This window comes from Perca fluviatilis, chromosome 24 (assembly GCF_010015445.1).
Source record: "Perca fluviatilis chromosome 24, GENO_Pfluv_1.0, whole genome shotgun sequence".
In the NCBI taxonomy this organism is placed as follows: Eukaryota; Metazoa; Chordata; class Actinopteri; order Perciformes; family Percidae; genus Perca; species Perca fluviatilis.
The window spans coordinates 2,181,695-2,208,933 of record NC_053135.1 but is presented as its reverse complement, the minus strand read 5'-3'; the positions used below and the strand labels follow the sequence as shown (position 1 = coordinate 2,208,933).

At 43.0% G+C, this 27,239-nt stretch overlaps 4 protein-coding genes across 7 annotated transcripts; all 4 read left to right on the top strand.

Moving 5' to 3' along the window:
• Nucleotides 1-202: 202 nt before the first annotated feature.
• Nucleotides 203-9,397, top strand: dusp27 (dual specificity phosphatase 27). Of its 2 annotated transcripts, none has more exons than XM_039793692.1 (6): nt 203-262; nt 1,176-1,317; nt 1,511-1,629; nt 4,044-4,275; nt 4,749-4,966; nt 6,251-9,397. In XM_039793692.1, the coding sequence occupies exons 2-6, from the start codon at nt 1,193-1,195 to the stop codon at nt 9,016-9,018; spliced, it is 3,462 nt and encodes a 1,153-aa protein (XP_039649626.1). In that variant the 5' UTR covers nt 203-262; nt 1,176-1,192; the 3' UTR covers nt 9,019-9,397. The 2 variants fall into 2 exon arrangements, with proteins under 2 accessions (XP_039649626.1, XP_039649627.1); XM_039793693.1 differs by having other exon boundaries at nt 222-262; nt 1,180-1,317.
• A 1,098-nt stretch (nt 9,398-10,495) lies between these two features.
• Nucleotides 10,496-12,569, top strand: LOC120554779 (vicilin-like seed storage protein At2g18540). The gene is made up of 3 exons (XM_039793806.1): nt 10,496-11,651; nt 12,281-12,499; nt 12,558-12,569. Exons 1-3 carry the CDS (start codon nt 10,725-10,727, stop codon nt 12,567-12,569), a joined length of 1,158 nt encoding a protein of 385 aa, XP_039649740.1. The 5' UTR covers nt 10,496-10,724.
• Nucleotides 12,570-12,750: 181 nt separating this feature from the next.
• On the top strand, nt 12,751-15,711 carry LOC120554039 (moesin-like). The gene is made up of 2 exons (XM_039792625.1): nt 12,751-13,160; nt 14,017-15,711. Exons 1-2 carry the CDS (start codon nt 12,764-12,766, stop codon nt 14,334-14,336), a joined length of 717 nt encoding a protein of 238 aa, XP_039648559.1. The 5' UTR covers nt 12,751-12,763; the 3' UTR covers nt 14,337-15,711.
• A 581-nt stretch (nt 15,712-16,292) lies between these two features.
• Nucleotides 16,293-27,189, top strand: LOC120554190 (zinc finger protein 513-like). Of its 3 annotated transcripts, XM_039792912.1 has the most exons (8): nt 16,293-16,437; nt 16,715-16,963; nt 19,802-19,924; nt 20,795-20,929; nt 21,156-21,653; nt 22,886-23,079; nt 24,274-24,883; nt 27,103-27,189. In XM_039792912.1, coding segments are annotated over exons 2-8 (1,602 nt in total). In that variant the 5' UTR covers nt 16,293-16,437; nt 16,715-16,923; the 3' UTR covers nt 27,105-27,189. The 3 variants fall into 3 exon arrangements, with proteins under 3 accessions (XP_039648846.1, XP_039648845.1, XP_039648844.1); XM_039792911.1 differs by lacking the exon at nt 27,103-27,189 and having other exon boundaries at nt 16,293-16,349; nt 24,274-24,970; XM_039792910.1 differs by lacking the exon at nt 27,103-27,189 and having other exon boundaries at nt 24,274-24,970.
• The last annotated feature ends 50 nt before the right edge of the window (nt 27,190-27,239 follow it).

Sequence of the window (27,239 nt, the reverse complement as noted above, 5' to 3'; positions counted from 1 at the left end):
AATAAAAGAAGAAAGGAATTGGGAAGGAAGGACAAAAGAAATGGAGGAATAAGGATGGGAAGGAATGACAGAAGGAAAAGAAAAGAAGTACCAGAACTTCAGTTCTATATGTTTTATATCTTTATCTCTGGAGTTAAAGTAGTCAATAACCTGCAGCGGGGGTGTCGGGTGTCTGTACAGGCCGGTCTTCTCTCTCTCTCTCTCTCTCTCTAGTGTCAGTCTGACGGCCGCTGGCTGCTGACCACCACTGTGACCAGCCGAGGTAGGAACACACACACTCTGTGACCCTTACATCCATTCCTTGTTCATTTATTTCATTATTCGATTCACTTGGGCCATTTCCACACACACACACACACACACACACACACACACACACACTTCTGACTTTGTATTTCTGTTTCTTAACTCCCTCCTTTTCCTTTTTTCCCTTCTTTTAATATTTCATCCTTTTCTTTCTCTCCTGGTACTTTTTGCTATTCTCATTTTTCTTATTTTCCTCCTCTCTCCTTCCTCTTCCTCTTTTTAAGTAAACTAATCAATTAGCCGATTGACAGAAGATAAATGTGAAACTGTTTAGTAGGGCTGCTTCCTCTTAGTGGATTAGTCAACTAATCGGACGTTTTGGTCCTAGTCGACTAAGGTTGCACAGAGTCTACCAAACTAGAGGTGTGAACGCACCCTGAAATGCCTTTAGTCCATCAGTCATTTTTAATGCTGAGTGATTTGTTTGTCTGAGCACATCTTTGTGGAGAAACTCCACAAAAAAAAAAGTTTTACAGATATGTCGATCAACTATTCTCAATATAACTCAAAATCTTAGTAATCTGAGTTTCAGTCAACTAAATATTCCTTTAATTTCATGTTGAAGTCATTCTTCATGTAAAAACATTTGATAGTGGGATGCCTGATAGCTCACCTGGTGGAGCGTGCCCCATATACAGAGGCTTGGTCCTTGCTGCAATGGCTGCCAGTTTGATTCTGACCCTTTACTGCGTGTAATTCCCCCTCTCTCTCTCTCTCTCTCTCTCTCTCTCTCTCTCTCTCTCTCTTCCCCTTTCCTGTCTTCAGCTGTCCTATCTCATAAAGGCCTAAAATGCCCTTTTGTTCTTTTAATGAAATAAATACCGGTAATTGTAATTTAATAAATGAAAGTGTTTTCTTATCAATGGAAGGAAGGCTCTTGTTTGCCATGGCGTCGCCCAGTCAGAGCGGGGAGCAGAGTGATCAGAAGGTTCCTGATGGAGAGGAGGAGGAGGAAGAGGAGAGGAGCGTCCGAGGAGTGCAGTCTCATTACCTGCGCTGCCCGTCGCCCAGGTACGAGACCTGAACCTTTAAACACAACACATGTATGACATCGTCAGCTAATAAATACATGTTATTGTTAATGTAAAAAAGGCGTATTAGAAGATTTTTCAAATGAAAGTCTTTAGCCTGTTTGTTCCCCGTGAGGTTTAATTTGTGATATAACTGTTATATAAAGTTCCTTTTTTCCCTCCTCTGTTGAAAGCTTCTCAATGGCATCAGAGTCCAGGTTCTCCATGATCTCGGGCTCCGACGCTGCCAGCATCTTCATGGAGCCCATCCACCTCTCCTCCGCCATCGCCGCCAAGAAGATCATCAATGAGGGTGAGACCCACAGCCTGTAGAGTTTTAATCTCGCCACAGATGCATTCTGGGATAGGAGGAAAAAAACTGGGTTGTTTGCATATGTTTACTTCGTCCGCAGCAATACCACCAATCGGTCCCAAAACGTCCCAGTTAGAGGAAATGCCCTCAACATATTCTCTGTAAATCTTTACAGTCATTCCCTGAAACAACCAAGCAGGCCTGCCTTGTTGCACCATCCAAAATGTTGTTTCCTGAAGCGGATGTAGTTTGAAAACTACAACACACAGAGAGTGGGAGGAGAGGGACAAAGATGTCAGGCTTTATCCCGGAAATGTACTTCCGTTGCCCCAGACTAGTGGTGTTTTAACTCGTGTTCTGACCTTCCTGTTGAGATATTTGCCTTTGATTCTGAGCAGCTTCTGTTAAATCCAGCTCAAAGCACACAGCGACAGAAACTGTGTTTATCTGCTGGAAGTGAGACTGAATTCTGGTGTGCAGTTATTTAATAACATTTAGTTTTCATTCATCAGTTGTGAAGTCTATAAAATGTAGTCTATATCCTTTGCGTTACACTTCCGGGATTGCTCCGGTGCTGCAGGAAATTCCACCGGATGCATGTCTTTTCTGTTTCCTTCCTCTTTCTTTGTGTTGGCGTTCTAACCTCCGGTGGATTTGTGAGGACTATGGTTAACTGCTCCTCAGATCTCTGCAGGGTAAATCCAGACAGCTAGCTAGACTATCTGTCCAATCTGAGTTTTCTCTCGCACGACTATTTTACAGCGGCTCTGTGCGGAGTTTAGCACCGCCCATGACGATTCTGATTGGTTTAGAGAAATGCTATTAAGTGGTCAGGTTAGCTCAGTGGGTAGAGCAGGCGCACATATATAGAGGTGTATTCCTTGACGCAGAAGGTCCAGGGTTTGAGTCCGACCTGGACGATTTCCTGCATGTCTTCCCCCTCTCTCTCCCCTTTCACATCTAGCTGTCCTTTCCATTAAAGGCTGAAATGCCCTCAAACTAATCTTAAATAAAAAGAAAGAAATGCCATTAAACCAGAGCACGTTTTCCTCCCATACCCGAATGCTGTGTGGAGTAGCCAGACCCTCCTTCAGCGCACTTTGGAGGAGGGTCTGGCAAAGCGAGACTAATGAAATGTTACATGATGTTTTAAGACTGCTGATTTACAGTAAACTTTTGATTAGGTTATAAGTCAGTGGCCCTAGACTCACAGAATAATGCGAATTTAATCGATTATTTGAACTGAAGTATCAAATCAGTAGGGCTTCTTTTCATTGTCGATTAATCTTTATTTTCTGCTTTCTCTAAAAAGTCAGTAAATGGTGAAAAATGTGGATCAGTGTTTCCCAAAAGCCCAAGATGACGTCCTGAAATGTCTGGTTTGGGCCACAACTCCAAGATATTCAGTTTACTGTCACAGAGGAGAGAAGGAACTTGCAGGTCCTGCAATATAACTTTATGTTATGGCCCTGTTTTATAGAGCTTCACTGTCTCAAAATCTAATTCAAAGACTTTTTATTTCAGTTGGTTTTGTGCTCATGTGTTTTCTTTCTACATGAAGTGGTTTAAATCACACATACAGGTCTTTGTGTGAGAAAATGTGCAGGAGAGGGGAAGCATTCATGATTTCTGAGTCTACATTCAACGACTCTAATTTGGTCAAGCACTCTTCAATTACAGTGAATCCACTTTACATCCCCTCCGCTCATTACCGAGTGGAAGCGTTCTTGACTGAGCGGGAGTCGCGCTGATTGAGGAAATTAGCTCATATGACACATCTCAGAGCAGCTGCGTTACTCTAGTGGCAGCTTTAATGGACGATGCATGTTTCATCTGCAGGGAGGACGCTGACGCTTTAATCAGGATTTTGTTTTTGTGTAGCTTTACAGCATTCAGAGAGATCAGGAACATGTGCGTTTTAAAATGCACCCTGTATCTATTCATACCATCATGCAGTTTGTCCTGTAGGACGACAGTGAGAGTGCAGCACGTGTTGGGGTTCATTCCCCGGCCACAGGGAGCTGAACGTCCACATCTTTATGAAGTATTCATGCATAGGAACAGAGAAACATGTTTCAAATAGCTCGGTGCATGGTTGCTCTGAGCAGGTTTAAGAGGGTTTTGTCACAAAAAAAAACACAAAAGTGAAGTTCTGCAGCTGCTCAGAAAAGTGGTGAGATCTGCTGCTGATCTCAAAGCTACTTATTGGACCTTTAGTTATTATATTCTTCTTGTCAATCAACTGTTTTCATGTTTAAGAATTTGCAAGTGAATATTAAGTCTTCTTGGGCTCAGCAATCAGTTGGGCACCTGATTCTTATTGTATTTTTATTCCTGAGTTTTAACCCTTTATTTATTCGATGACATATCAACACATTCACCGCTGATCTTGTGCGTATGTCTTTCCTCCTCAGAGCTGCCGCCTCGCAGCGTGCGGGCCGAGTCCGTCTCAGAGTCCATGCTGGAATCCGCCGAGCAGCTGATGGTGGAAGACCTCTACAACCGGGTAAAAGACATGATAGACGACCGCAGCCCCTACAACACCCCATGTGTGCTGGACATCCAGAGGGCCATGGTGCAGGACCGCCTGGAGGCTGCCAGCAACCCCGTGGACGAGGTGTGGCCCAACATCTTCATAGCCGAGAAGTGAGTCCAACAGATGTTCAGAGGAAGCAAACAGCATCTTGTCTTATAACAACTAAATGTCCACTTACTGGCTTGTTCTGCAGCTTTCAGCCATCAGTGAATGGAGTTTGCTCACTTGTTTTGCTCTCTTGAAAGACGTGAAATGGAAAGTTTGGACGTCTACACTTCCACACAACGCAGCAAACTCTAGTAGCTGATGAAGACCATGTTTTTGGGTCGAAAGCTTCAGAACAAGCTAGTTAAGTGGACCTCAACTGCTGTGTGCATGCTCAAAAATGAACGTCTATGCTTGGTTTTCACATTTCCTTTTTATGCAGGAAAAACATCAACAAGAGCCAGAGCACCATGGTCTTAACATTTTTGTTTGATTGTAATTTAATTCTGTGAAGTAGTTTTTTATTAATTCATTAGGCCTATTAAGTTTTGATGTGTAAATCACATCTAATAAGACAGGACTGGATTGTTTTTTTCAGATCCGTTGCGGTCAACAAGGCTCGTCTGAAGCGAATGGGCATCACCCACATCCTCAACGCGGCCCACGGCACGGGGGTCTACACGGGCGAGACTTTCTACGCCGGCATGAACATCCAGTACATGGGCATCGAGGTGGACGACTTCCCCGACGCCGACATCTCGCTGCACTTCAGGCCCACCGCCGAGTTCCTGGACGATGCTCTGCTGACACACAAGGGTGAGACGTGTGACAAAAAGGAGGTTTTGAACACATTTTATTCCTACTAAGAAATGCCTTCGTCTCCAGATTCCAGGTTGTTGTTGACTTCAGATTAGGGTGCAGAATAAAGGAGACTCTGTTGACTTTCGTCGTCATTGCTGTGGAGCTTCTGCGCTGCAGTTCACGTGGGTTTTTATTCAGTGATTTATTTTATAATATTTCAACAGGGACAAAACACAACATATTCCTTTCAGCAGATAGGGCCGAAAGCGAAATTTCTTAAAAGATCCCTAACAGATAACCCCGAACGTCTTGCCAGCATCGGTGTTTCTGAGAAGAGTTTTTTGAGGAGCACACAGAGAACATCTGTGACTCTGTGAAGAGGATCATGTAACAGTCACAGTGTTGATTGTCTCTTATTCATGGCCGCTGCCTGAAGACGTTGCTTCCCTGTGGAATCAAATTCTTTGAGCAACCTGATCTCACAGAATTCCGTGAAATGAACACGGGCCCTTAACTCTAAATCCGTTCACGGAATTGCAACAAAATCCCTGTTCGCCGAAAAAGAAACACGGGCTTACGTGACACGCGAGAACAACGGAGCGCTTGTGTTCAGGAAAAGGTCATGGGTGGGCTTACGGTTCCGTGCCATACGCGGGACATGCTTAAAAAAAAACACAACTGACAAACGCACGACACACGCGGGACACAAACTGCGCTCTCTTGGGTGAGAGTCCTGTGTTTTACCCATCCACTAACTCCGGCCTTACATACTGCTCACTACCGTGCTATGTCATCTTCTCGTTGACTTTACATTGGCGTTGTTTTCCGTGGTGCCCATTTTACGGAATTCAGTGAGACGCTTTCAACTGTAATGCCACAATCTTGACTTTTACAGAAGATCGTCATATTTAATTCATTCCTACATGTATGCACTGATGATATGATGATTTTCAACTTCTGTTGAGAGTTTTGCTTTTCACAATAAGAGTCTGAATAAATCCGTATTTAAGCCTATTTTGGTGTAGTTTCTATTTTAGTTTAGTTTCTTTGGCATTACAAAATGAGGACAATAAATCCCACACAGCTACAAAAAGGGTAAGACTTCATTTAAACCCCCATATTTAGCATGTATAAGTTATGTTTAAACATTTAATACATGTTATGCTAAAGTTTTATGTAATAAGCACACTTTTGTTGTATTAATAACTGTGTGCTCTGACTTCTTCGTGCTAAATATCTGCGTATGTGTTCATTTAAAAATCTAATATAAATTGGTCAGGTTGTTTTGTGTTCTTGCAGGAAAGGTTCTGGTGGTTTCCATGATGGGCGTCAGCCGCGCCGCTGTCCTGGTGACGTCCTACCTGATGATCTTCCAGCACATGAGCATAATGGAGGCGCTGACGTCCATGAGGAAGAAGCGCGCCATCAACCCCAACGAGGGCTTCCTGAAGCAGCTGAGAAATCTCAACGAGAACCTGATGGAGGAGCGCGACGATGACGACGAAACGCTCAGCCAGTGCTCCGTCATCGATGCACACGCACGCGCTCGCATCTTCGGCGAGGACGCGTGCGACGATGATGAGGATACTGATAAAGAGGAAGAGCAGAGTATGATCGGGGTGAAAGCGCACTCCATCATGATGGAGGAGGAGGAGGATGGAGAAAGCGTGATGAGCAGCGTCGCCTCCTCTGCGGCGGCTGCGGCGCTCCGGAGCGGATTGACGGGAGCGCAGAACGGGCAGGACGGCCAGGGCCCGAGCCGCGTTCAGGAAGAGATCGTACTACCTGAGCAGGCGGGCAGAGAGGACAGCGACGATGAGGACGGCCTCGACAGCATGATCCGCGAGTGGCAGAGGAGGAACGAGAAATACAAGGACGACGACTGGTGGGAGGCGCAGCTGAACAGCGACGCCGAGGATGAGGAATCTCTGGCAGAGGGCCGAGTAAAGCAGACGAAGGAAGGCGTAGACGCCGACGTGGAGAGCGTGACCAGCGAGGACGTACGAGCTGTGAAAGAGCGGTTGAAGCGTCGCGTCAGACGTCCACAGTCAGACGCCATGTCCACCTCCAGCTGCACAAGTTACTCCGACCTCTGGAAGCAGCGGCTGAGGGAAATCGAGGAACAAGCCGCCGCTCGCTACCGCAAGAAGGAGGACGACGAAAGCAGCGAGAGCACCGCCACCGAAGGCGGGAAGAAGAAGATCGATGACGAGGTGGAGAGCATCCTCTCCGACACCAGCTCCATGTACAACTTCTGCCAGAAGAACAAGGAGAAGATGACGGCTCTGGAGCGCTGGCGCGTCAAGAGGATCCACTTTGGCTGGAACAAGAAAGATCGAGAGGACGGCGAGAAGAGCTCCGTAGGAGATGGAGACAAAGGGGACGGCGAAGGAGAAGCCAAGACGCCATCCTTCCAAGATGTCAACCTGACAGCGTACCAGGCGTGGAAGATGAGGCAGCAGAAGCGCCTCGGCGAGGAGAACACGGACGAGATCTTGGAGATGAGTCGGGGCGAGGACTCTGCGACGGTCAAGCGGAGGCAAAGACGCGAGGAGATCCTGGAGCGCTCGAAGAAGAACTTAGAAGAGAGTCAGTCCATATGTGGCTGGGAGAACGAGAGCTGCGTCAGTGGCGGTACGATCCCTCTCTCCGCCTTCTGGGCCGGCGCCGGCGTCACAGGCCCGCCAAGCGTCGCCAACGATGACAACATGTCCATGCTGAGCGGCAGGTCGTCTGTTATATCCTCAGTTTCTCAGGCTCGCAGCTTGAGATCAGCGCAGTGTGTGAACCCCATGACACTGGTTCCTCCGATCCTCCCAGTTCCTCCTGTGCAGGGCCCCGGAGGGGAACCCATGGTCAATCTGGCCAGCATTCAAAACTGGATCGCTAATGTCGTCTCTGAAACCATCAAGCAGAAGCAAAGCGAGATGAGCCTGCCTCCTCCGTCACGCGCTGGATCGGAGCTTAGCTATGGCGGTGCGACGAGCCTGGTGTCAGGCCGAGGCCTGGACGATGACAAAGCGTCCTTGTTGAGCGGTGCTTCCTATTCCAGCGCTCTGTCACAGGGGCGAGGCAGGGCAGCGTCAGTCCTCTCAGCTGGCGGGTCGAGCAGCGCCGCTGGTCTCGCTGGAAGAAGCTCTGCTCTGGGATCCACGCTCGGCTCCACTCTGGGCTCCAAGAAAAACAAGATCACCACCACCAGCGTGCCTCTGTTCAGCCTCTTCCAGGACCAGGTGGACATGGGAAAACTGGACGCCATGGACAAGGAGATGAAGTCCGAGATGAGGGGCAAGATGGCCTCCTACGAAAAGAAGAAGATCCTGGAGGACAACAAGCGCAGCACGCTCTACAAGAAAAAGAAACCAAAGGAGGACGAAGACGAGGAGGAGGAGAGGAAGAAGAAGGAGGAGGAGTTTCTTGAGGAAACAAAGAAAAAGTCGAAACCTGCGAGGACTTTCGGCCTTTCTGGGTGCCTGAATCTCAACCCTGCGCTGGAGAAGGATAAGAACACCAGCATCGACGACTGGCTGACGAGCGTTCGGCCTCCCCCGAGGAAGCTGACCTCGGCAGCCGACGCCGGGCCATCGGAGGATCCCTACGACGACCTCGATGCCTCCGCTTCAGAATTTGACTTCTCGAGCCGCAGGGCGTCCTATGCTGTCGACGACGAAGAGGAGGAAACGTATGGCGTCGCCTCCAGATACAGGTCAAGGTTACACGAGGATGTGTCAAGTGACGACACGTGCAACGGTTTCCCGCAGTCCCACAGCTACAGCCGGGCGTACGGCGAGACCGACGAGGGGACGGAGAGCTACCACGACCTCAACACAAAGAGGAAGTACGCTCACCGCTCGCGATACGAAAGCAGCGAGACGGAAGTGACGAGGAGTAGGAGGGAGGAAGTCAACAACGAGGAGGAGGAGGACGACATCGCCACCTTCATCGCCCAGACCAGGCAGAGGGCCAGAGCTCGGGCCGCCGCCGAGGCCGAAGACGACGACGACGAGGTGCTCGCCGCTTGGAGGGTGCAGCAGGAAGCCAAATCACAGAGCAGAGGTGAACCTTAGAGGAAACTACTGATGCAGTTTTAGGAAATAAGAGTAAAGTGTGCTGCTAGTTCAAACTCATCGTGGACTTTAAATCTGAAGAATTTAGGTTAAAACATGTATTTTGCAAAACACCTAAAAATCTATTGAAAACAAGTGCACTACTGTTTTAGAGAAAATGAGCACTTTTATGCATCACAACTTTATAAGGATGAATATTTGGAGCCTTGTTACTAATAAAACTAGTTAACTCCAAAATGAAGGCTTTGGTTGCACCACCGCTGAATGTAAAACTGATATTTTCATTGAAGATGATGTGAACCTCTTGAAAAACAAATCAAATCCTGTTTGTACTGTTATGTTATTTTATTATTGAAATAAATGTTTCGACAAATGATGACTCATGATTTTTATACATTTAATTTATTAGACTCCACATTACTAAACAACTCACCGTGATAACGCTAAATCACAGCGGACAAAAACAGTTTTACAACAATTTAAGATGATATCTATGTTAGATAGGTAGTAGGATATAGGATAAGGACGTAGATGAGCAGGAAATGCTGCTTTTGGAGAAACGTTTATATTTTCATTGTTTTCTGCAGCAAATGCACTAGTGGTATTCTTACTTTTTAATAAACTGTAAAATATTTCTACATTCAACAAACAGCTCTGTAGGGAAGACCTATTTATATTTGTGTCCTTTTTGGACAATTTGACTCCAATTTCGGTTTCTTTTCTTTCTTTCTTGCCTTCTTACTTTCTTTCTTGCCTTATTTCTTTCTTTCTTTCATTCTTTCTTGCCTTTTTTCTTAAGAAAACATGTGGATCATTTCCTGGAAAGATGACTCCTAATTCTGCTAACTTTTGGTTATTATGAAAGATATTTGTGGCCTGCTGAACATGCTCGTGACTCTGCATGACGCTGAAATCAAGTCTACGAGCTGTAATAAACATTAGACCTCCATCTGTAAGAAACATTAGACCTCCATCTACAGGACTTTGGGGGAAGTGCTTTTGATATCTTTGGAGAGATTTAAGGTGATATGATACACTGATATTTATTGACTAAACAACACATTATTATAACTCTTTTATCATTTAGAGGAATATTCAAATGATTAAGGATTTTTGTAAACCTTTTCTTTTACTTTTGTATTTCTTTCTGGAAAATGGGTTTATTTGAGAACCGTGTAGCTGTGTGCTACAGTAAAGATGGGAAGAAATGGTGACATAATGCAAACACACATGAGACTGTAACACTCATTACAGATTATTGCGAAGCTTTACATGCCACAGTTGGATAAATCACTGGGAATGTTGATCTTTTATTCTTTTCTTTTTATATATATCTGTACTTTAGCTAAAATTAAAATGCAGGACTTTCAGTTGCAACTGAGTACTTAACATTGTGATGTTGGTGCTTTTACTTTAAATAAGTATTTCTTCCACCAGTACAATATGTTTGCATGGTAGAGTAGAAGTAAAGCAGCAAGAGAGAGAGAGATCATACCTTAAAGATTAAAGTATTACAAACCCGGGGCCTAATACGTGGCCTTCACGTCACCAGATTGAGAAATGATGTGTTTCTGCCATTCAGCGTTAATGAAATCCTTTGTGAGTGTGAATGCTTTCATAACAAGTGCTGTGGGACAAATGCAGGTTTATTTCTCTCACTCCGTTTTTTCAAACTGAGCAGCTGTTTTTCCCTGCTGTCCTGCATCATGGCGAGCTGGTGGACGTCTGCAGACAGCCTGGACCTGGAGGAAAACTCCATAGTGTCTCGGCTCATTCAGGCAGTCGGCCTGTTTGGAGATATTCTGTCTTTGGAGGACACGATGCTGTCTGAAGACAACAGAGAGGAGGACAACACTGACGGGACTGCTTCAGGGGAGGAGGAGGGTGCTCGACAAGCAGGAGGCAGAAAGGTAGAGGATGAAGTGATGATGGAGGAAGACAGAGAGGAGGAGGAGAAGGAGAAGGATGGAGGAGAGCAACAGGTTGAAGACTGGAAAGATACAAATGAGAGCAAAGAGGAAGAAGATTTTCAACAAGGAGAAAAAGAGAAAGAAGGCGATAAAGGTGCCAAAGATGATGGAAATGTTGAAGTAGAGAAAGAAAAGCAGGTAGAAGTAAGAGAAGAGGAGGATGAAGGGACAGAAAAGGTGGAGGAGGAAGAGGTGGAAGAAAAAGAGGTACATGGAGGAGATGAAGAGCAAGATATTAAGACTGAAAAGAAGAAAGGAGAGGTTTGTGAGAGAGAAAACAAAGATGAAACGGCAGAAATGATGGAGAAAGTAAAGGAGGTAGAGGACGAGAAAGGGGAGGAAAATGTAGAGAAGCAAGAAGAAAAGATAGATGGAAGAGGGGAAGAGATGCAGGTGTTAGAAAAAGAGGTAGAGGACAAGATAGAAAAAGAAAATGTGGAGGAAAAGGATGAAGCAAAGACTCAAAGAGAGCAAGAGGAAGAACGAAGGGAGAAGGAGGTAGATAAAGAAACAGAAAGACAGGATGAAGAAGAGGATAGAGAACACAGAAATGTAGCAGGAGAAGAAAAAAATGACTTTATAAAAGACGGAGAAGAGAAAGAAAAGGAGGAAGAAGAGGTAGATGAAGAAAGAAAAGAACAAGACGGGGAGATAAAGGAAGAAGAGGAGGAAGCAAAAGAAAAAGAAGATAAGAAGGTTACAGAGGAGGGAAGAGAGGATGACCGAACAGAGAAAGAAGAGGTAGAGGATAAAAGAAAAGAACAAGGGGAGATAAAGGAAGAAGAGGAGGAAAAAGAAAAAAAAAAAAAAAAAGAAAAAAGAAGGTTAAAGAGGAGGGAAGAGGGGGACAAAGAAAAAAAAAAAGGGGAGGGGAAAAAAGAAAAAAACCACCAAAGGAGATAAAGGAGAGAGGGTATGAAAGGGAAGCAAAAAGATAAAAAAGAAGGTTAAATAAGAGAGAGAGAAGTAAAAAAAAAATTGGTTATGGAGGATGGAAGAGCAGAAAAGGAGAGGGAGAGTCATGATGAAGACAAGGTTGAAGAACAGAGGGAGGAAGAGATGGAGGGAAAAGAAGTAAAGGAGGTTACGGAGGAGGGAAGAGGGAAGAGAAGGGGGGAAAGAAAAGAGAAAAAAAAAAAAAAAAAAAAAAAAAAAAAAAAAAAAAAAAAAAAAAAAAAAAAAAAAAAAAAAAAAAAAAAAAAAAAAAAAAAAAAAAAAAAAAAAAAAAAAAAAAAGAAAAAAAAAAAAAAAAGAGAAAAAAAAAGAAGAAAAAAAAAAAAAAAAAAAATGAGGTAGAGAAAGAAGAAGAGATGGAGGATACAGGAGAAAATGAGGTAGAGAAAGAAGAAGAGATGGAGGATACAGGAGAAAGGGAGGTAGAAAAAGAAAAAGAGATGGAGGATACAGGAGAAAGGGAGGTAGAAAAAGAGATGGAGGATACAGGAGAAAATGAGAAAGAAAAAGAGATGGAGGACACAAGAGAAAAGGAGGTAGAGAAAGAAAAAGAACAGGTTGATGGAAAAGAAGAGATGGAGAAAGAAAAACGAGAACAACAGATTGTTGGAAAAGAAAACAAGATAGAGGAAAACGGAGAGAGAGAAGTAGGGAAAGTAGAAAAAGAACAACTGATTGTTGGAAAAGAAAAAGAGACAGAGGGAGAAAGAGAGGCAGAGAAAGAAAAAGAAGAACAACAAATTGTTGGAAAAGAAAAAGAGATGGAGGGAGAAGGAGAGGCAGAGAAAGAAGAAGAAGAACAACAGATTGTTGGAAAAGAGATGGAGGGAGAAAGAGAGGCAGAGAAAGAAGAAGAACAACAACAGATTGTTGAAAAAGAGATGGAGGGAGAAGGAGAGAATGAGGTAGATCCAGCCAACCATCTCGATGGATCAGATTCCTATGAAGAAGAGAAAGGCTCGGCCGCTGCCAGCCAGCCCAACGGGGACATTTATCCCACATGGCCGAGCCACCACAAAGAGCCGCAGACGGAGGGAGCTTCTCTGACACAAACCGCCTCCGTGACAGACCCGAGTCTGAATCTGGGCGAGGAGGAAACACAGAGTTCGGAGGAGCTGGAGCGACTTGAAACGCCGTCGCTGACATCCTCTTCTGGAGGACATCGAGCGGAAACAACAGCTGACGACATCCGAGATATTACACCTGAGCTACGGACAGGTAATCTAGACTCTGAAAGTGGTCTCTGGATGGGGTTTGGTTTTATGAAAATCTTAGCTTAGCGTTTTAACTTTATATTGTTTCAACAGGCTGCCTTAATGTTTTGAGTAGGCCTAAGCTTAACTTGTCCTTAATAGTTTTTTCTGATGTAAAAAAAAGTCAATTTAGAATTAAATCAAGAAGTTAAACATTTAAACATTTAAGCCAAAATGAAAGTTAGGATGACATTTTTTTTCCCTGTAATGAATATAAACGTGATAAACTTGAGTTGATCTGACTTGAAAATGACAAACTATTTAAATTGAGTTAATGAGAAAGATGAGTTGATTCAATTACATTGAAATTATCTGTGAAAAATATCATATTAGATCAGTTTTCTTTGGTTGAAAAGTACAAGATGAAACCATATTAAGTGTATAAAAGGCAATGCAAATAGGCAGAATAGCCAACAAAAGTAATTTAAATGCACAAGCGCAATAACACTATTTCCCCCTCTGCTTTCACTTCTTTTTAACTCCTAAACTTTAAGTTATTAGTGGCTGTAACATGTTTAAATATCTAGATGAAAATTGTTCATTTTGAAATAGAGTTTGCAGTATACAAAGGGTCTTACATAACTGCAGCTATGATTGGCTGGAAACACAATTATTCACAGTGGATATTCAGGTCAGAGAGTTAATTCATTCATTAAAATCCAATTAAAATTCCACAAAGATGACACTCACTCTATTGCCAAAAGCAAATGATAATGAAAAAAGCTCCACCGAGCCAATTAAATCACGTCATATCATGCTTTAACCTTTAAAGAGTATTTTAATTAAACAAAATAGACAGATAATATTTTCCACTGTATCAGGTTGCAGGCTGGAGCAGAAACAAGTGTCGTTGATGGATGCAGCTGCTGAGTCATCGTTAACGGCTGGACGAGAAAGCAAAGAGCTCAGTCTGTCCCCAAACTCATCCAGCACAGGAAGCCCTGCGATGGACGTGAAGGAGGACAAAGGAGAGAAAGAGGAAGGAGGTAAAAACAATGTGAACGGCGAGGCAGACGCAGCGGAGGACACGAAGAAAGGCAGCGGCAAGACGTCATTGTACAAAACTGTGTCCTACAGAAGGATCCGTAGAGGAAACACCCGGCAGAGGATTGATGAGTTTGAGGCCATGATGGACTCATGATCAAACCAACCCTAAATATTGTCAAAGGGTTTAGTTCTGATGGCTTTTTGTGTTCTTGTGCTTGAGGATGACGACACCTAGTGGTAACCAACGCATTCTCATGAACGGGTTCGTATGATATCGCACAAAAAGTTACGTACAACAATTCCTATGACATCCTACAAAATATGCGCCTCCATGCCGGCTGGTCACGTGACGACCAGTCACAGGAAAGTTAAGTTCAGCAGGCGGTCTTCACAGTTACATAGCCGAGAAAAGGTTACTGGGAGCCAGGTATCGTTTCAGGACCCGATGCAGTTGAGTTTAGTCGACAAAAAGTGACTTTAAGTCGGGTAGATAGCACCATGAGCTGTCGGTCATTACAGGGCTCGTGGCAGTTGAGTTTAGCCGACAAAAAGTGAGCGTTATGCAGCGACGACAGTTAAGTCTCTAGGCACCAAAATGACTAGTTAAGTTTAGGAAAAAGATTGTGTTTAGTAGTACTCGTGCAGGACATGCGGGTTGAACCCTCAGGTTTTAGGACCCGCCCATCCTCCCCAACATCCTCACTCACTCACAAGTCACTGTGGTGCTGACAACATTAAATATGTGGAAAACATAGGAATTACAGTGCATTACTTTTTCGTAGCGATATGTACGAATGGTTCATGAGAACAGCTTGTGGTAACACAAAGAGAAAAGTAGTGGGCTCAGGATAGAGCCGTGTGGCACGCCATATTGAAATGTAACTTTTCCAATTTTGTGAATGAAAGGCGCTAAATACATCTTATTTGTTTGTATAGCACCTAAAGGCCACAGGTTTGAGCTCTCAGTTAATGAAAATGTTTGTCATCAAAGTGTCGTCCAGCAGAATCAAATCACTTCTATTTTTGTAGCTGTTTGTTCACAGCACATCATATTTTGGGTACACCATTTTCCAGACCCTATAAAGGTAGTTAAGTGGCATTTTTACAGAGTTAAGTCTACCAGGCTGACCCTATTTGAAGATGTGATACCAGTCAATACAAATGTTTAAAACTGGTCTCAAATCAATTTTATATTTTATTTTTCTTCATTGGTGGTATTTTCATTAACAGACATAGAACCAGACACATCTGAAGATATGTAGATGATGAGTCTGTATATTTAGAAAAAAATCATAACAGAGATAATTTAATTAAAGAGGAATAATATAATTAAATATGTTAAGTCCTAGAAAATGAACAAAGTGATACTCTTAGGAACATATTTTGGGGAAGAAACTGATACAACTGATAAATGTGTAGTTGACTGATATGTTTTATAGTTAATGTAAACTTCACAGTCTAATAATCACTATTGTATTATATTTATTATGGAATTTAATGATATTAAATGAATTTAAGCCTCATACAGATTTTGGTTTTGTGTATGTTATTTTGCACACTAATACGAGTTAAATGATGTGGGTCTGTGTTCATTTTGAGATATATAGAGAAAGATGTTAAAATTGAAAAGAAGAAGGAAGAAGAGGTTTGTGAGAGAGAAAACGAAGATTAAGGCTGTAATTAATTAGGAGGATTAGGGCAGAAATGACGGAGAAAGGAAAGGAGGTAAAGGACGAGAAAGTGAGGGGAAATGTAGAGAAGTTAAGAGAAAAGATGATAGAAGAGGGGAAGAGCAGGTGTTAGAAGAAGAGGTAGAGAAAAAGCAAGAAGAGGCAAAGATAGAAAAAGAAAATGTGGAGGAAAAGGATGAAGCAAAGAGAGCAAGAGGAAGGAGGTAGAGGGGGAAGTGGAGAAAGAGGTAGTATTTTCTTTACGTGCCACTTTCTCTACTCCACTACGTTTATCTGACAGCTTTAGTTACTTTACAAATTAAGATTAAATAAATTGTAAAAGGTATTTTACTCAAATCGCTCCAGAAGCAGTAGGCTACTGGACATATCTTGTTTATGACAAGCGATTAAATATAAGGACTACAAAACCCACAATCCTCTGCTCCTTTCGCTGACGTCATCTGGAGCCCGCACCCGGCGTATGTCAGCAGTGGCGTGTGCGTTTGTTTGGCAACAAAAGACAATTATTTTTAACCAGTTAGCGACATTTTGTCGACGACAGTGTATTTGTGGACTTTATCACAGGTGTGTTTATCAGCGCAGTGATATTTACAAGTGTAATTTTTATTCTAAGTTTGTAGTTTAAACGGTTTTATTTTGAATAGCTAGCTAGGTGGCTAACAAAATGGCTCCGTCTATTTACTGCACAACAATAACAAATACTGACTCACAATGTTAGGTTTGAAGTGGCAGGCGTGTGTTTAATGTTACTTTAGCATTACATTGCAGCAGGGAATACATGTATTTTGAAATGTATTGGATTTAAGAAGCCGTTTTCTAATCGGTGCTCGTGTCGTTTCAGGCAGTAACTGTTAGTTGGTAGTGATGACACCGCCTCTGCTAACGTTACTGTCCGTTGGAGGAAGAGGAAGAGGAAGGAGGTGATGATGATGATGATGACATGCAGTTAGCTGGCTGCTTGGCTGGCTGACGGACGGACGGACTTGAGCCCACTGTGTGTGTGGTGTCGCCCCACAACCAGAGCAGGATCCGGGACAACAAGAGGCGAAGATGCCGCGGAGAAAACAATCCAACCCCCAGCCGGTGAAGTGTGAGTTTTAACTGCTGTCCTCCAGCTGTTTGAGTCTCCTGTCTAATGAGCTGCCTTTCTCTTTATAACCAACCACATTTTAAGGAAGTGGCTCTTTGGTGTTCTTTGTCCATGTAAAATCAACTTTTATGTACCTATGCTTTTTGTTCTTCAAAGTGTAGCCCAGGAAAGGGTAAGCCTTGCTTAACTGGTCTTACTTATAGACATTGACAGAGAAGAACACTAATAAGATAATAATAAAATATATTGTCCTTTTATTCTATATATTTGTATCTATTCCCTTTTCTTTCACCATCATTAAAGTGGCGTAAAAGAACATGCATTTATAATTATTTGGCAGATTCACCCACATCTATGGTGAGGTAGCTGCAAAGCAAGGATCAGGGTTGGAAACAAGGGCACAAACCAAATCACAACCAAAGAGAGAGAAATAAGAGCAAATAGGGCTGCTTCATTATGGAAAAAGTCATAATCACAATTATTTTGGTCAGTATTGAAATCCCGATTATTTAACACGCTTACCCATGACTTCTGGAAAGATGTTGCATTTATTGAACTTAAAAAACAGTGAAACAGTTAAATAAATCAACAGTGAAAACACCTTGAACTGTGAAAATCCCCTTGATATATTTTCCCCTTAAAATCAATAACACAAAATATATATTCAAATGTTGGCTGAGTGAGTTTAGCGTTCGGGAGAAGTGAAAGTGTGCGTGTCTTTCAGAACACAAGACAAAGTAAGAGTTTACTTTAAATGTGAAGAATAATTTTTTTTGATTACATTGTTTTTTTGATCGTTTTTGGAGCCGAAATCGCGATCAAAATACAATCCTGCATTCTTGACTCAAAGCTTCTCCAGATGGAGGATCCTGCACAGCTCCAGCCCAAGTGTTTTAGCCAGTACGGTACCCAGATACGCACACGGCCGTTTGTCACTGCGAGAGTTCAGAGCAGAGTCTGTGTTGGACTCCAGATGCCCACAAGAGGGTCCGGCTCCCATTGCTCTAAATGCTGTGGCATAAAATGTTGTCCTTTTTTTAAGTAGATGTGTTTGTGTGTGTTATCTCATCCTGAATGTTTTGGCTCAGTTGGACTTCCTCTCTTCCTCTTCTCTGCTTCCTGTCTCCACTTCCTCTTCGCAGGCCCGTACCTGACCTCTCTGTTCTCCCTCCTCTCCTCTTCCTTCCTTTCTTTCATCACTTCCTGTTTGACTTCTCTCTATCATTCCCTTCATTTTTTTACATGTGCACCCCCACATCACCTGGTTTGTCTAGAAAAATGCTACTCTGGCTGGATAATCTAGTTTTTCTCTTTGAATTTGGTCTCTGTTGTCTGAGCTCAGGGTTTCATGTCATGGTGTCTCAGCAACGCCTTTCCCATAAATCACCTGTGTGTTAACATGCACTTAACTAACCAGCTCAAGCAGCTTTCTTCAGTAAGAAGTTTTCATAAACATCAGGTATATGAAAATCGGAGATGAGGATTAGAGAAACTTGCTTTCCCCAGTTATTTCTTTTCCTGAACGGCAATTTCTTGACCATGTATACGTCTAACTAGGCTTCTAAATAAAAAAGACTTCAGACAGTGACAGTAGTTTTATTCAAAGTCTGACTAAAACTAACACTAAGTAGCTTTGTCAGAATACGTAGTTTTCACCGTTAAACACTGGACTATATCAGTACATGATGAATCATATAAATGGGGATAATGATGCAGTCTTTTTTCAAACTCAGTCATGGTGTTGCAAGAGTTTATACATGCAAAAAGTGACAGAGGTAGTTGTGTGCAGAATGGAAAACGAGCGCTTGAGAGAGACGACATTTGCCCCTCTAAACACCTGACCAATCACTCCATAAAGTGGGCATGATGGGCTTCAGAAAGTTACAAACTTTGTCAGATGCAGCCCCAAGGTTGAAGGTTTTTTAGACTCCTGCTTTAGCCATGTTTGTTGTTGATGTTTTCATTATTTTAACTAATTCATTACTACAATATCACTAGTTATCAACAAAACTAATTGGCAAAAAGTGTCTAAACCATAAACTGTATAAAACATTTAAGTGCATGAAAACGTCATGGATCATCTGTGCTTTGTTCGGTATCTTATCCCTTCTTCCTCTTCCTTTTCCTGGCTCCCTCTGCCTCATTCCTCACCCTCAAACTCTTCCTCCTCTGCATTTATCTCATCCTCACTGATTTCCTCTACTAGTCTGTTGTTTTCTCACCCACTTTACTCTCTCGCTTCGTCTCTCTCTTTTACTCTTGTCCATCTTCTTCTTTTCACATTTTTTTCTGAGCACAAATTTAATTATCAGTCTGCCTTCTGTCCGTTTTGTTTTACTTGGTTACAAAGAGGGCATGGAATATTAAAATAACATACATTTTTGCTTTGGTTAAAACATTTGTAGGGAATCTGAACATCTTGCTGTGCAGTACATGCAGTGTATATATAAAGCTCCTTTCAGTTTACAGGAAATAAAAATGTGTTTTGTAAAGCAGTTGCATGTGCATTTAAAGTAGGCGGCATGTTCAGTGTCTTTATTATCTAGCCCTCCTTCCCTTTCCCTAAGTGGCTATGCCACTTGTCAGGCCATCATTGTAAATAAGAACCTTAATTTAATGACTTGCCTGTAAAAATAAAGGTGAAATAAAAATGTATCTGGTGCTAATATAAACAATTTGAACAGAAACTGTGATTAAATATGTTTTAGGGTGTTAAATAGTAAAGCAGACACCAAAACCTCTCAACATGCTCGATATTTGTATTTACTGCTTAGTTAAAGTGTTTGGAAGTATGTTTTAAACGAGTAATCATGAGAAATATTTGTGTTTTGTGTTCAGTGGAGTTGGAGGACGGGGCGGTGGTGTGTGAGCCTGGCTGCCTGGTTCTGGAGAGCGACTTCCTGCTGAGCGGAGAGCTGGAGTTTGGAGACTCCGAGATCATGGGGCTGGATAGAGAGTCCGGTCAGTCACACACACATTGGATCGTACATTAGGTAGCAGATAGTCTCGTTTTGCCAGACCCTCCTCCAAAGCGCGCTGGAGGAGGGTCTGGCTACTCCACACAGCATTCGGGATGGGAGGAAAACGTGCTCTGGTTTATTGGCATTTCTTTAAACCAATCATAATCGTCGTGGGCAGTGCTAAGCACTGGAGAATAGCCACGGTGCCGCTGCAAAATAGGCTCGGAAGGAGCTTGTTTTGGTGGAACATGTGTACGTTCAAAAGTAGTTTTAGTCGTGCAACAGAAAACTCAGATTGGACAGATAGTCTAGCTAGCTGTCTGGATTTACCCTGCAGAGATCTGAGGAGCAGTTGACCATAGTCCTCATTTATCGACCAAAGTTTAAAATGCCAAGGATACAGACTAGGTAGCAGATAACAAATACTGTAACGTTGTGAGACATTTTGGCAGTGTTTGCCTGCTGGAAATGTCAATATAAAAGCTTTTTGTAGGGGTTGAAAGATACCTTTCTGTATGGTTTTAAGACTTAAAACTAAAAACACCTGACTTTAAAAGAATAGTTTGATAACAATGTTCCTTCAAGTCATTATGAATTCAAGCTGTAGGTGTGAGCAAACAGAGTCTTGCCAAAGCTGACATGTCTTGTTAAACAAATAAAGAAGAGCAAACTGTTCATATCCCTCCAAGGCTTCTGTCACACCTGCTCTGTAAGTGTTTATTTGAAATGTTAACCATGTTTGTCTTCAATTTTCATAAGTCTACATTAGCAATATGTTTTGTCAGTTTTGATGAGAAAAATCGCTGAATTTGCGTCAGCAAAGCGCCTTTTCCATATATGAACAATGTTTTTTATTTCTTGTGTTCTTCAGGTATGACGGTCTTCTCTCTGAGTGTGGAGGACGATCCTTCAGCACCAACAGACTCCACCTTCCCAGCTTTCCTCTCCTGTAAAGGATGTGGTCAACTTCTGGGAGACTCTCCTCTGGGAGCAGGTTTAGATCTAGGTAACTCACTTTGTTTTTCTTTAGAAAATCTATAAAAGAAAACCACCAAGACAAAAATGTAGAGGGAAGTTTTGTCAAAATGTCCTCCGACATCTCGGCCTCTGTCAGGTCAGAATTAGTTTTATTCAATGTTAAATTTGAGATCTCTACAAAGATTTAACATTCTCTGCAATTGAACAATGTAGGAGCTCAATCTGTCTTTGTCTCTGATGTATGTTTGTTCCAGGTGTGGGCCTGGACCTGGGGGCGGAGCTGTATTGTCTGACCTGTGAGGAAGGCCTCCAGCATGAAGCGTCAGTCGACTCCTCTCAGGTGGAGGAGGCCGACAGAACCATCAGCGGTGACTCCGACAGGAAGAGGAGAAGCGCAGGTAAGACAGACGGGGCAGGTGACATCCCTTCTAAGCTGTTCTCGTGCTCGCTGTGCCCCTTCACCTCGCGCTACTCCAACCACCTGAAGCGCCACATGAGGACCCACGACGGCGAGAAGCCGTACCGCTGCCCCGTCTGCCCCTACGCCTCGGCCCAGCTGGTCAACCTGCAGCGCCACGCCCGCACCCACACCGGGGAGAAGCCGTACCGCTGCCACCACTGCAGCTACGCCTGCAGCTCCCTCGGCAACCTGCGGAGGCACCAGCGCATGCACACGCAGGAGAGACCACAGAGGAGGGAGAAGGAGAAACGACGAGGGAGGAGGAAAAAGGCAAACGCTGAAACTGAAGAAGGTAACAAACACAAAACTGTTCACATTACCAAGCTACAATCACGGTTTTACTTGTTGTTTATATAAAAAAGTACTCAAACCGATTTAATTGGTTATCAAAATAGTTGGCGATTAATTAAATAGTTGTCAACCAATCGATTAATCTTTGCAGCTCTATTTATGATACAAGACAGCGAAAAGCAGCACATTCTCAACAGTAGAGAAGCTGCAACCAGAGAATGTTTCACATGTATGCTTCATAAATGACCTAAACAATTAATTAGGCATCACATTGTTAATTAAGTAATTACCACAGCAGAAAAGGCTTTTTGTTGTCCTTATTAAATTAAATGTCTCGTTGGTTGATTAACAGCAGTAAAGTTATTTACTTTTGCTCACCAAGAACTATTTATAGGTTTGTTTTATTTTAAAAATGTTTTTCTTCAGGCAAGTTTGGGCAGATTATAACGATTTGAAGACTCATAAGGGGACAGAAACTGTCCTGAACTGTGGTATGTAAATGTTGGGTGTCCCTGCACTCAACACTTTAGGTTCTTTGCGCCTACATGGGGACATTTTAATTTTGGAAGCACTGAGCATAAAAGAGGAACCAACTAGTCAAAACTGAAAGAGTTTAAAAAATGAGGAAGAGAAGTTCTCCCTGGTTGAGTGCTCATCGGCCTCTGCTGACTTCAGCTGCATCAGAGACCATTTCTTACATTTAATATTTACAGTTTAGCTGATAATTATCCAGAGAAACAGTACTTCAAAGAGGGTGTCTGTAAGGAAGTCAAACCATTCCAGGAAATGAGAACCAGAAGGGAGTTTTTTTTATATATATATTTAAAGATGAGTATATGAAGAAGTAAAATGAGGAAGCTTGAGATGGAAGATTAGTTAATTATCAGTAAAAACCTTAGGGTTATTCCTTTTTTTTAAGATTATTTTCTTGGACATTTGTAGGCCTTTATTGACAGGACAGCAGAAAACATGAAAGGGGAGAGAGGGGGGAATAACATGCAGCAAAGGGCCACAGGTCGGAGTCGCACCCATGGCCGCTGCATCGAGGAGTAAACCGCGATATATGGCTGCCTGCTCTACCAACTGAGCTATCCAGGCGTCCCTTAGGGTTATTCTTAGTGAGGTTTTCTAATGTTCTTCATGGTTAAATGAAAGAATATGCAAAGTAGAATTTGAGAGTAAGATCAGAGCAGACTCTATTTATTTATTTTATTTTCTCTCTTCCCCATGCAGTAGTGTCAGACCTGACCCTGCGAGTGTCCCAGGACTCAGGGTACCTCCAGACGTTGGGGGGCCTCGGCTCTCCCTCCGCCCCGCTCCCCGTCCTGCTCTTCCCCCTGTGCTGCCGGATGTGTGGCCTCACGCTGGAGGAGGCCGACCTGGAGGGGGACAAGGCCGAGGGGGAGGTGGAGGGCGACGGAGGGCAGGTACGATCGCTAAAACTTGGATTTGGTTCTGTTTTTTTTCTCATCGCTTGTAGAAAAAGGATTTCTTCATGTGAAGTAAATGCTGAAAAAAATAGGTTGTGCAATGTGTTTGTTTCCGTAGCGACAAGCAAACCAAAACTCTGACCACCACAATACAGCCGTCTCATTTCCAATTTATGTTAATCCCAATTTTTTAGAGAAAATCCCGCACACTGACCATTACACAAGCAATAATTTAGCAATAAATAACGTTTCGGTCTCAGACCTTCATCAGGTAAATTCACACATTCACCTCAACCACAGCCTTAAATAGTTTGGTTGACTAATCAGGACCAATCAGGTCCAGCTCTTGAATGACGTCATTCATTCACAAAAGTGGCACTCCCATCACGGACTGTGAACAGGAAAGGCCACTCAATACGTTTAAAAACCATGGCTAATCAGTGCATTGTCATTAGCCCAATATTATTCCACACTTAGTCAAAGAGGACCCAGTCCATTCAAAAGTGGATCATCACATTGGTTAAATTACATTGTAGCAGTCCATATTCACATGTACAATAAACAGTTACTAAGGATAAACTAGTAAGGGGGGAAAAAAAGAAGAAAAATGTAGTAAGGAAAAAATATCAAATTAGCACAACATAATGTTGAGATTAAATTCATCATTAAGGCCTTTTGGCGATAGCGTCTGCAAAGTGAATATCCAATATGTCTCGCGTCTTTTTTTAGTAGCAAGTCATGGTTGCCCCCCCTTTTTATAATATGATAATCCCAATGCAAGTTTTTCAACTTCTATTTGACTGATTTTGTTGTGTGAAAACTGCCATCTGCCCTCTGAGTGGGAGGCTTCTCGCTCTGAACGCACAGTAAGAAACCAACTCTTCTCTCTGCTCTGAAAGTGGGGGGGCAGTAACAGGATTTAAAATATGTCCCCAGTAAGGCTGTCAAAGAATTTTATATATTAAAATAAATATTCGGATTGTAAAAAAAAAAATTGAACAAACATTCAATTATGAAAATTCATATTGTGAGAGAGAGTGGCTGCACTACAGCGGCTGTCCACCTCCTGGTTCTCGCCTGGCGTGTAGGCGACTAGATTCGGGAACTTCTGTCGTCATCATTATGGGCCAATTCTGACGATCCTCAGCAGAAATGACCCATCTGACCGTGTGCTCTGTATCTATTGTCTAGGTGTGTCGTCGTTGCTCGTTGGACCTGCTGTCCAAAGATGGCTGCGGGTCTCCCTGCAGCCCGGCCGTGTCTCGGGGACCCCGGCGGGGTCAGCGTGGTACCAAGCTGTACCGCTGCCCTGACTGCCCCTTCCTGTCCCACTACCCAAACCACCTGGCCCGCCACGCCCACACCCACTCGGAGGAGAAACCACACCGCTGCCCGCACTGCCCCTACACCTCCTCGCACCTCGACAACCTCAAACGCCACCTGCGCGTGCACACGGGGGAGAAGCCCTACCAGTGCCCGTCGTGCAGCTACGCCTGCGGAAACCTTGCCAACCTGCGGCGACACGAGCGCATCCACTCGGGCGCCAAGCCGTTCCACTGCGGCGTCTGCGGCTACTCCTGCAACCAGAGCATGAACCTGAAGAGGCACATGCTGCGGCACACGGGAGAGAAGCCGTACGCCTGCGCCGAGTGCGACTACACCACGGGCCACTGGGACAACTACAAACGCCACCAGAGGAAACACGGGCACAACACGGACAGCTGGGACAAACACGCACCCATCAACGGCCTCAGCTGGGGCAAAGACACTCAGGAGAGCCAGAGTCAGGGACAGGAACAATGTTAGTGTGTGTGTGTGTGTGTGTGTGTGTGTGTGTGTGTGTGTGTGTGTGTGTGTGTGTGTGTGTGTGTGTGTGTGTGTGTGTGTGTGTGTGTGTGTGTGTGTGTGTGTGTGTGTGTGTGTGTGTGTGTGTGTGTGTGTGTGTGTGTGTGTGTGTGTGTGTGTGTGTGTGTGTGTGTGTGTGTGTGTGTGTGTGTGTGAGAGTGATACACTGGTGAACCTCCAGCTCAGGTTGGAGCTTAACTCAGGTGCCTTTTGACAGACTATATAGCTGCACTGACTTTATAAAGGGGCATTCATGTATGTGTGTGTGCTGCATATAGTCACAGACACGGTTAAATACGGTAAATGCAGTCCACACACTTCTGATCCATCAGAATGTGACTTTTTCTAACGTGTGTGTCATGAAGCCACTCTGAATCTGCTGAATTTAAATGTTTATTTTTTTCCTCTACAGATAATCTATATTTTGTAAATGTGGGTGGATTGTTTTTTTCATAATAGCAGGGTGTCTTACAAGCTTGAGTAAATCTGGGTGTGTGTTTTATTTTTATTTTTTTTAATCCAGGAAAGATTGGACTTTCAGTGGGGTTCATGTGCAGCTTTAGCTCGTTTCCAGACCTCTGAATCATTGATTGTTTTACTGCATAGCTAACTAGCTACCTAGCTTTATTTATGAAAGAGTATGTCTCAAAAAGGACAGCAAGAAAGAAGAGAGAATCTAAAATCTACACATTTCATGACGACTTCTAGCAACCGCTACCACAACTTCTGTGTCGACTTAAAACGATGTTGACCGGACGGATACGTCACTCGTTAAAGATGTTTTATACCAAAAAAAACTAAATAATCACCCCTTGCCAACAATAAATCAAACCTAAACATGATGACAGACTGAGTAACAGAATGAAAACATGGGAATTCAGTCTGATTATCAAGCTAGTGCTGCTTTGAAGTTTAAAAAAAGGGATTGAAAGGGTTAATTTAGGGGTTGTCTGTTTTGAAAATTGCAAAAAAAAAACTCATGTTTCTTGTTGGAAAATGTACTGTTGAGTTGCTAACTCCTGCTGGAAGTGAGATGTTTTTTAGGGCCACAAGTCCGTTATATTCAGAGAAAAAAGTCACAATACTTTAACCTTCTTTGTCTTAGAAATTATGACTTTATTCTCATAACATCATGGCATTGTTTCTCTAAGTATTAATTTCATTTGCAAAATCTCATTTTGTTTATTACCAGTGGCCTTAATACTGTGTATTCAACACTCAGACATTTCTCAACATTACTCAAGTTCCTCGTAATTCAAACCAGAATTAACGTTTTCAGAGTGAAACAAAACTTGGTGAATATGCCATTAAATCATATTATTTAAAGACATTTCAGTGTGGGAGATGAGCAGTATGAGGAGTACTGAATGAGGAGAGTTTTAACCAACAGGTGCTGCTGTTTTTTAAATCTAGATCCTGAAATATCCTCGACGTTCTCTTTAGTAACTCAGATGATATTATTGCTCGTTTCAGCCCAGGTTTAGTTCAAATCAGCCTCTCAGACATCAACAATTCAGGGAAGAATAGAAACAATTTTGTCATGAAAGAGCTCTCAACTTCATCAAACATTAAAAAAACTGGTATTTATTTCAGTCGATCTGTAAATTTGAGTTAAAATCAAATCAGAATGTTAAAACTGTGAATTTATCACAAATATAATGGAAGAAACAGAGCTGGCTGGTGAATATGTGAACGTTTAAATGCTTAGAGTTACTTAACTAGTTGGCCTTTTGCTTTTATTAATGATGGTTGGTGTTCAAAAAGTAGTCGCCTTGAAAATTGATGAATTATGGCACTTCAGTGCAAAAGATTTCAGCACTAAATATGAAAGCTAAAGACCCCGCAGGAACAGAAACACTTTTTGGAAATGGGCTAATTTGCTTTTTTTCCCAAAAGTTAGAAGAGAGCCTGAAGTCAGGATTAGCCTAGCTTAGCAAGCAGAGGGAAACGGCTGGCCTGACTGTCTGACGTTTAAATAAAATGCAGCACTGCCAACACCTCTGAATCTCTCTAATGAACACTTCATGTTTGTTTGTTGGACCTGCACACAAACAGGTATGAAAATGTCTCGTCTTCACCGTGGGGTTGCCAGGTTTCTTGTTTACAGTGCCTTCATATCTCTTAATAAAACAAGTGTGATTGGAGCTGCTTCCTCTTTTCGTGCTCTCTGTTTAGGAAACACCTGCTTCACACGCCCAGGGGTGGAAGAACGAGGACGCTGAGGGACTCATGGGGCTCACCGATGAAACATCTCCTGTAAAAGTACAAATACAACGCAGAAATGCCCCCCAAAAATCACCCAAACCCACAAA

Coding starts and splice junctions, on each gene's coding strand:
- LOC120554779 (XM_039793806.1), top strand. CDS start 10,725: ATGGCGAGCTGGTGGACGTCTGCAGACAGCCTGGACCTGGAGGAAAAC. Junction 11,652..12,280: donor ACGGGGAGATAAAGGAAGAA/GAGGAGGAAGCA, acceptor AAAAAAAATGAG/GTAGAGAAAGAAGAAGAGAT.
- LOC120554039 (XM_039792625.1), top strand. CDS start 12,764: ATGGAGGGAGAAAGAGAGGCAGAGAAAGAAGAAGAACAACAACAGATT. Junction 13,161..14,016: donor TACACCTGAGCTACGGACAG/GTAATCTAGACT, acceptor CCACTGTATCAG/GTTGCAGGCTGGAGCAGAAA.
- LOC120554190 (XM_039792911.1), top strand. CDS start 16,924: ATGCCGCGGAGAAAACAATCCAACCCCCAGCCGGTGAAGT. Junction 16,964..19,801: donor CAACCCCCAGCCGGTGAAGT/GTGAGTTTTAAC, acceptor TTTTGTGTTCAG/TGGAGTTGGAGGACGGGGCG. Junction 23,080..24,273: donor TGGAGGGCGACGGAGGGCAG/GTACGATCGCTA, acceptor TCTATTGTCTAG/GTGTGTCGTCGTTGCTCGTT.
- dusp27 (XM_039793692.1), top strand. CDS start 1,193: ATGGCGTCGCCCAGTCAGAGCGGGGAGCAGAGTGATCAGAAGGTTCCT. Junction 1,318..1,510: donor CTGCGCTGCCCGTCGCCCAG/GTACGAGACCTG, acceptor CTCTGTTGAAAG/CTTCTCAATGGCATCAGAGT. Junction 4,276..4,748: donor AACATCTTCATAGCCGAGAA/GTGAGTCCAACA, acceptor TGTTTTTTTCAG/ATCCGTTGCGGTCAACAAGG.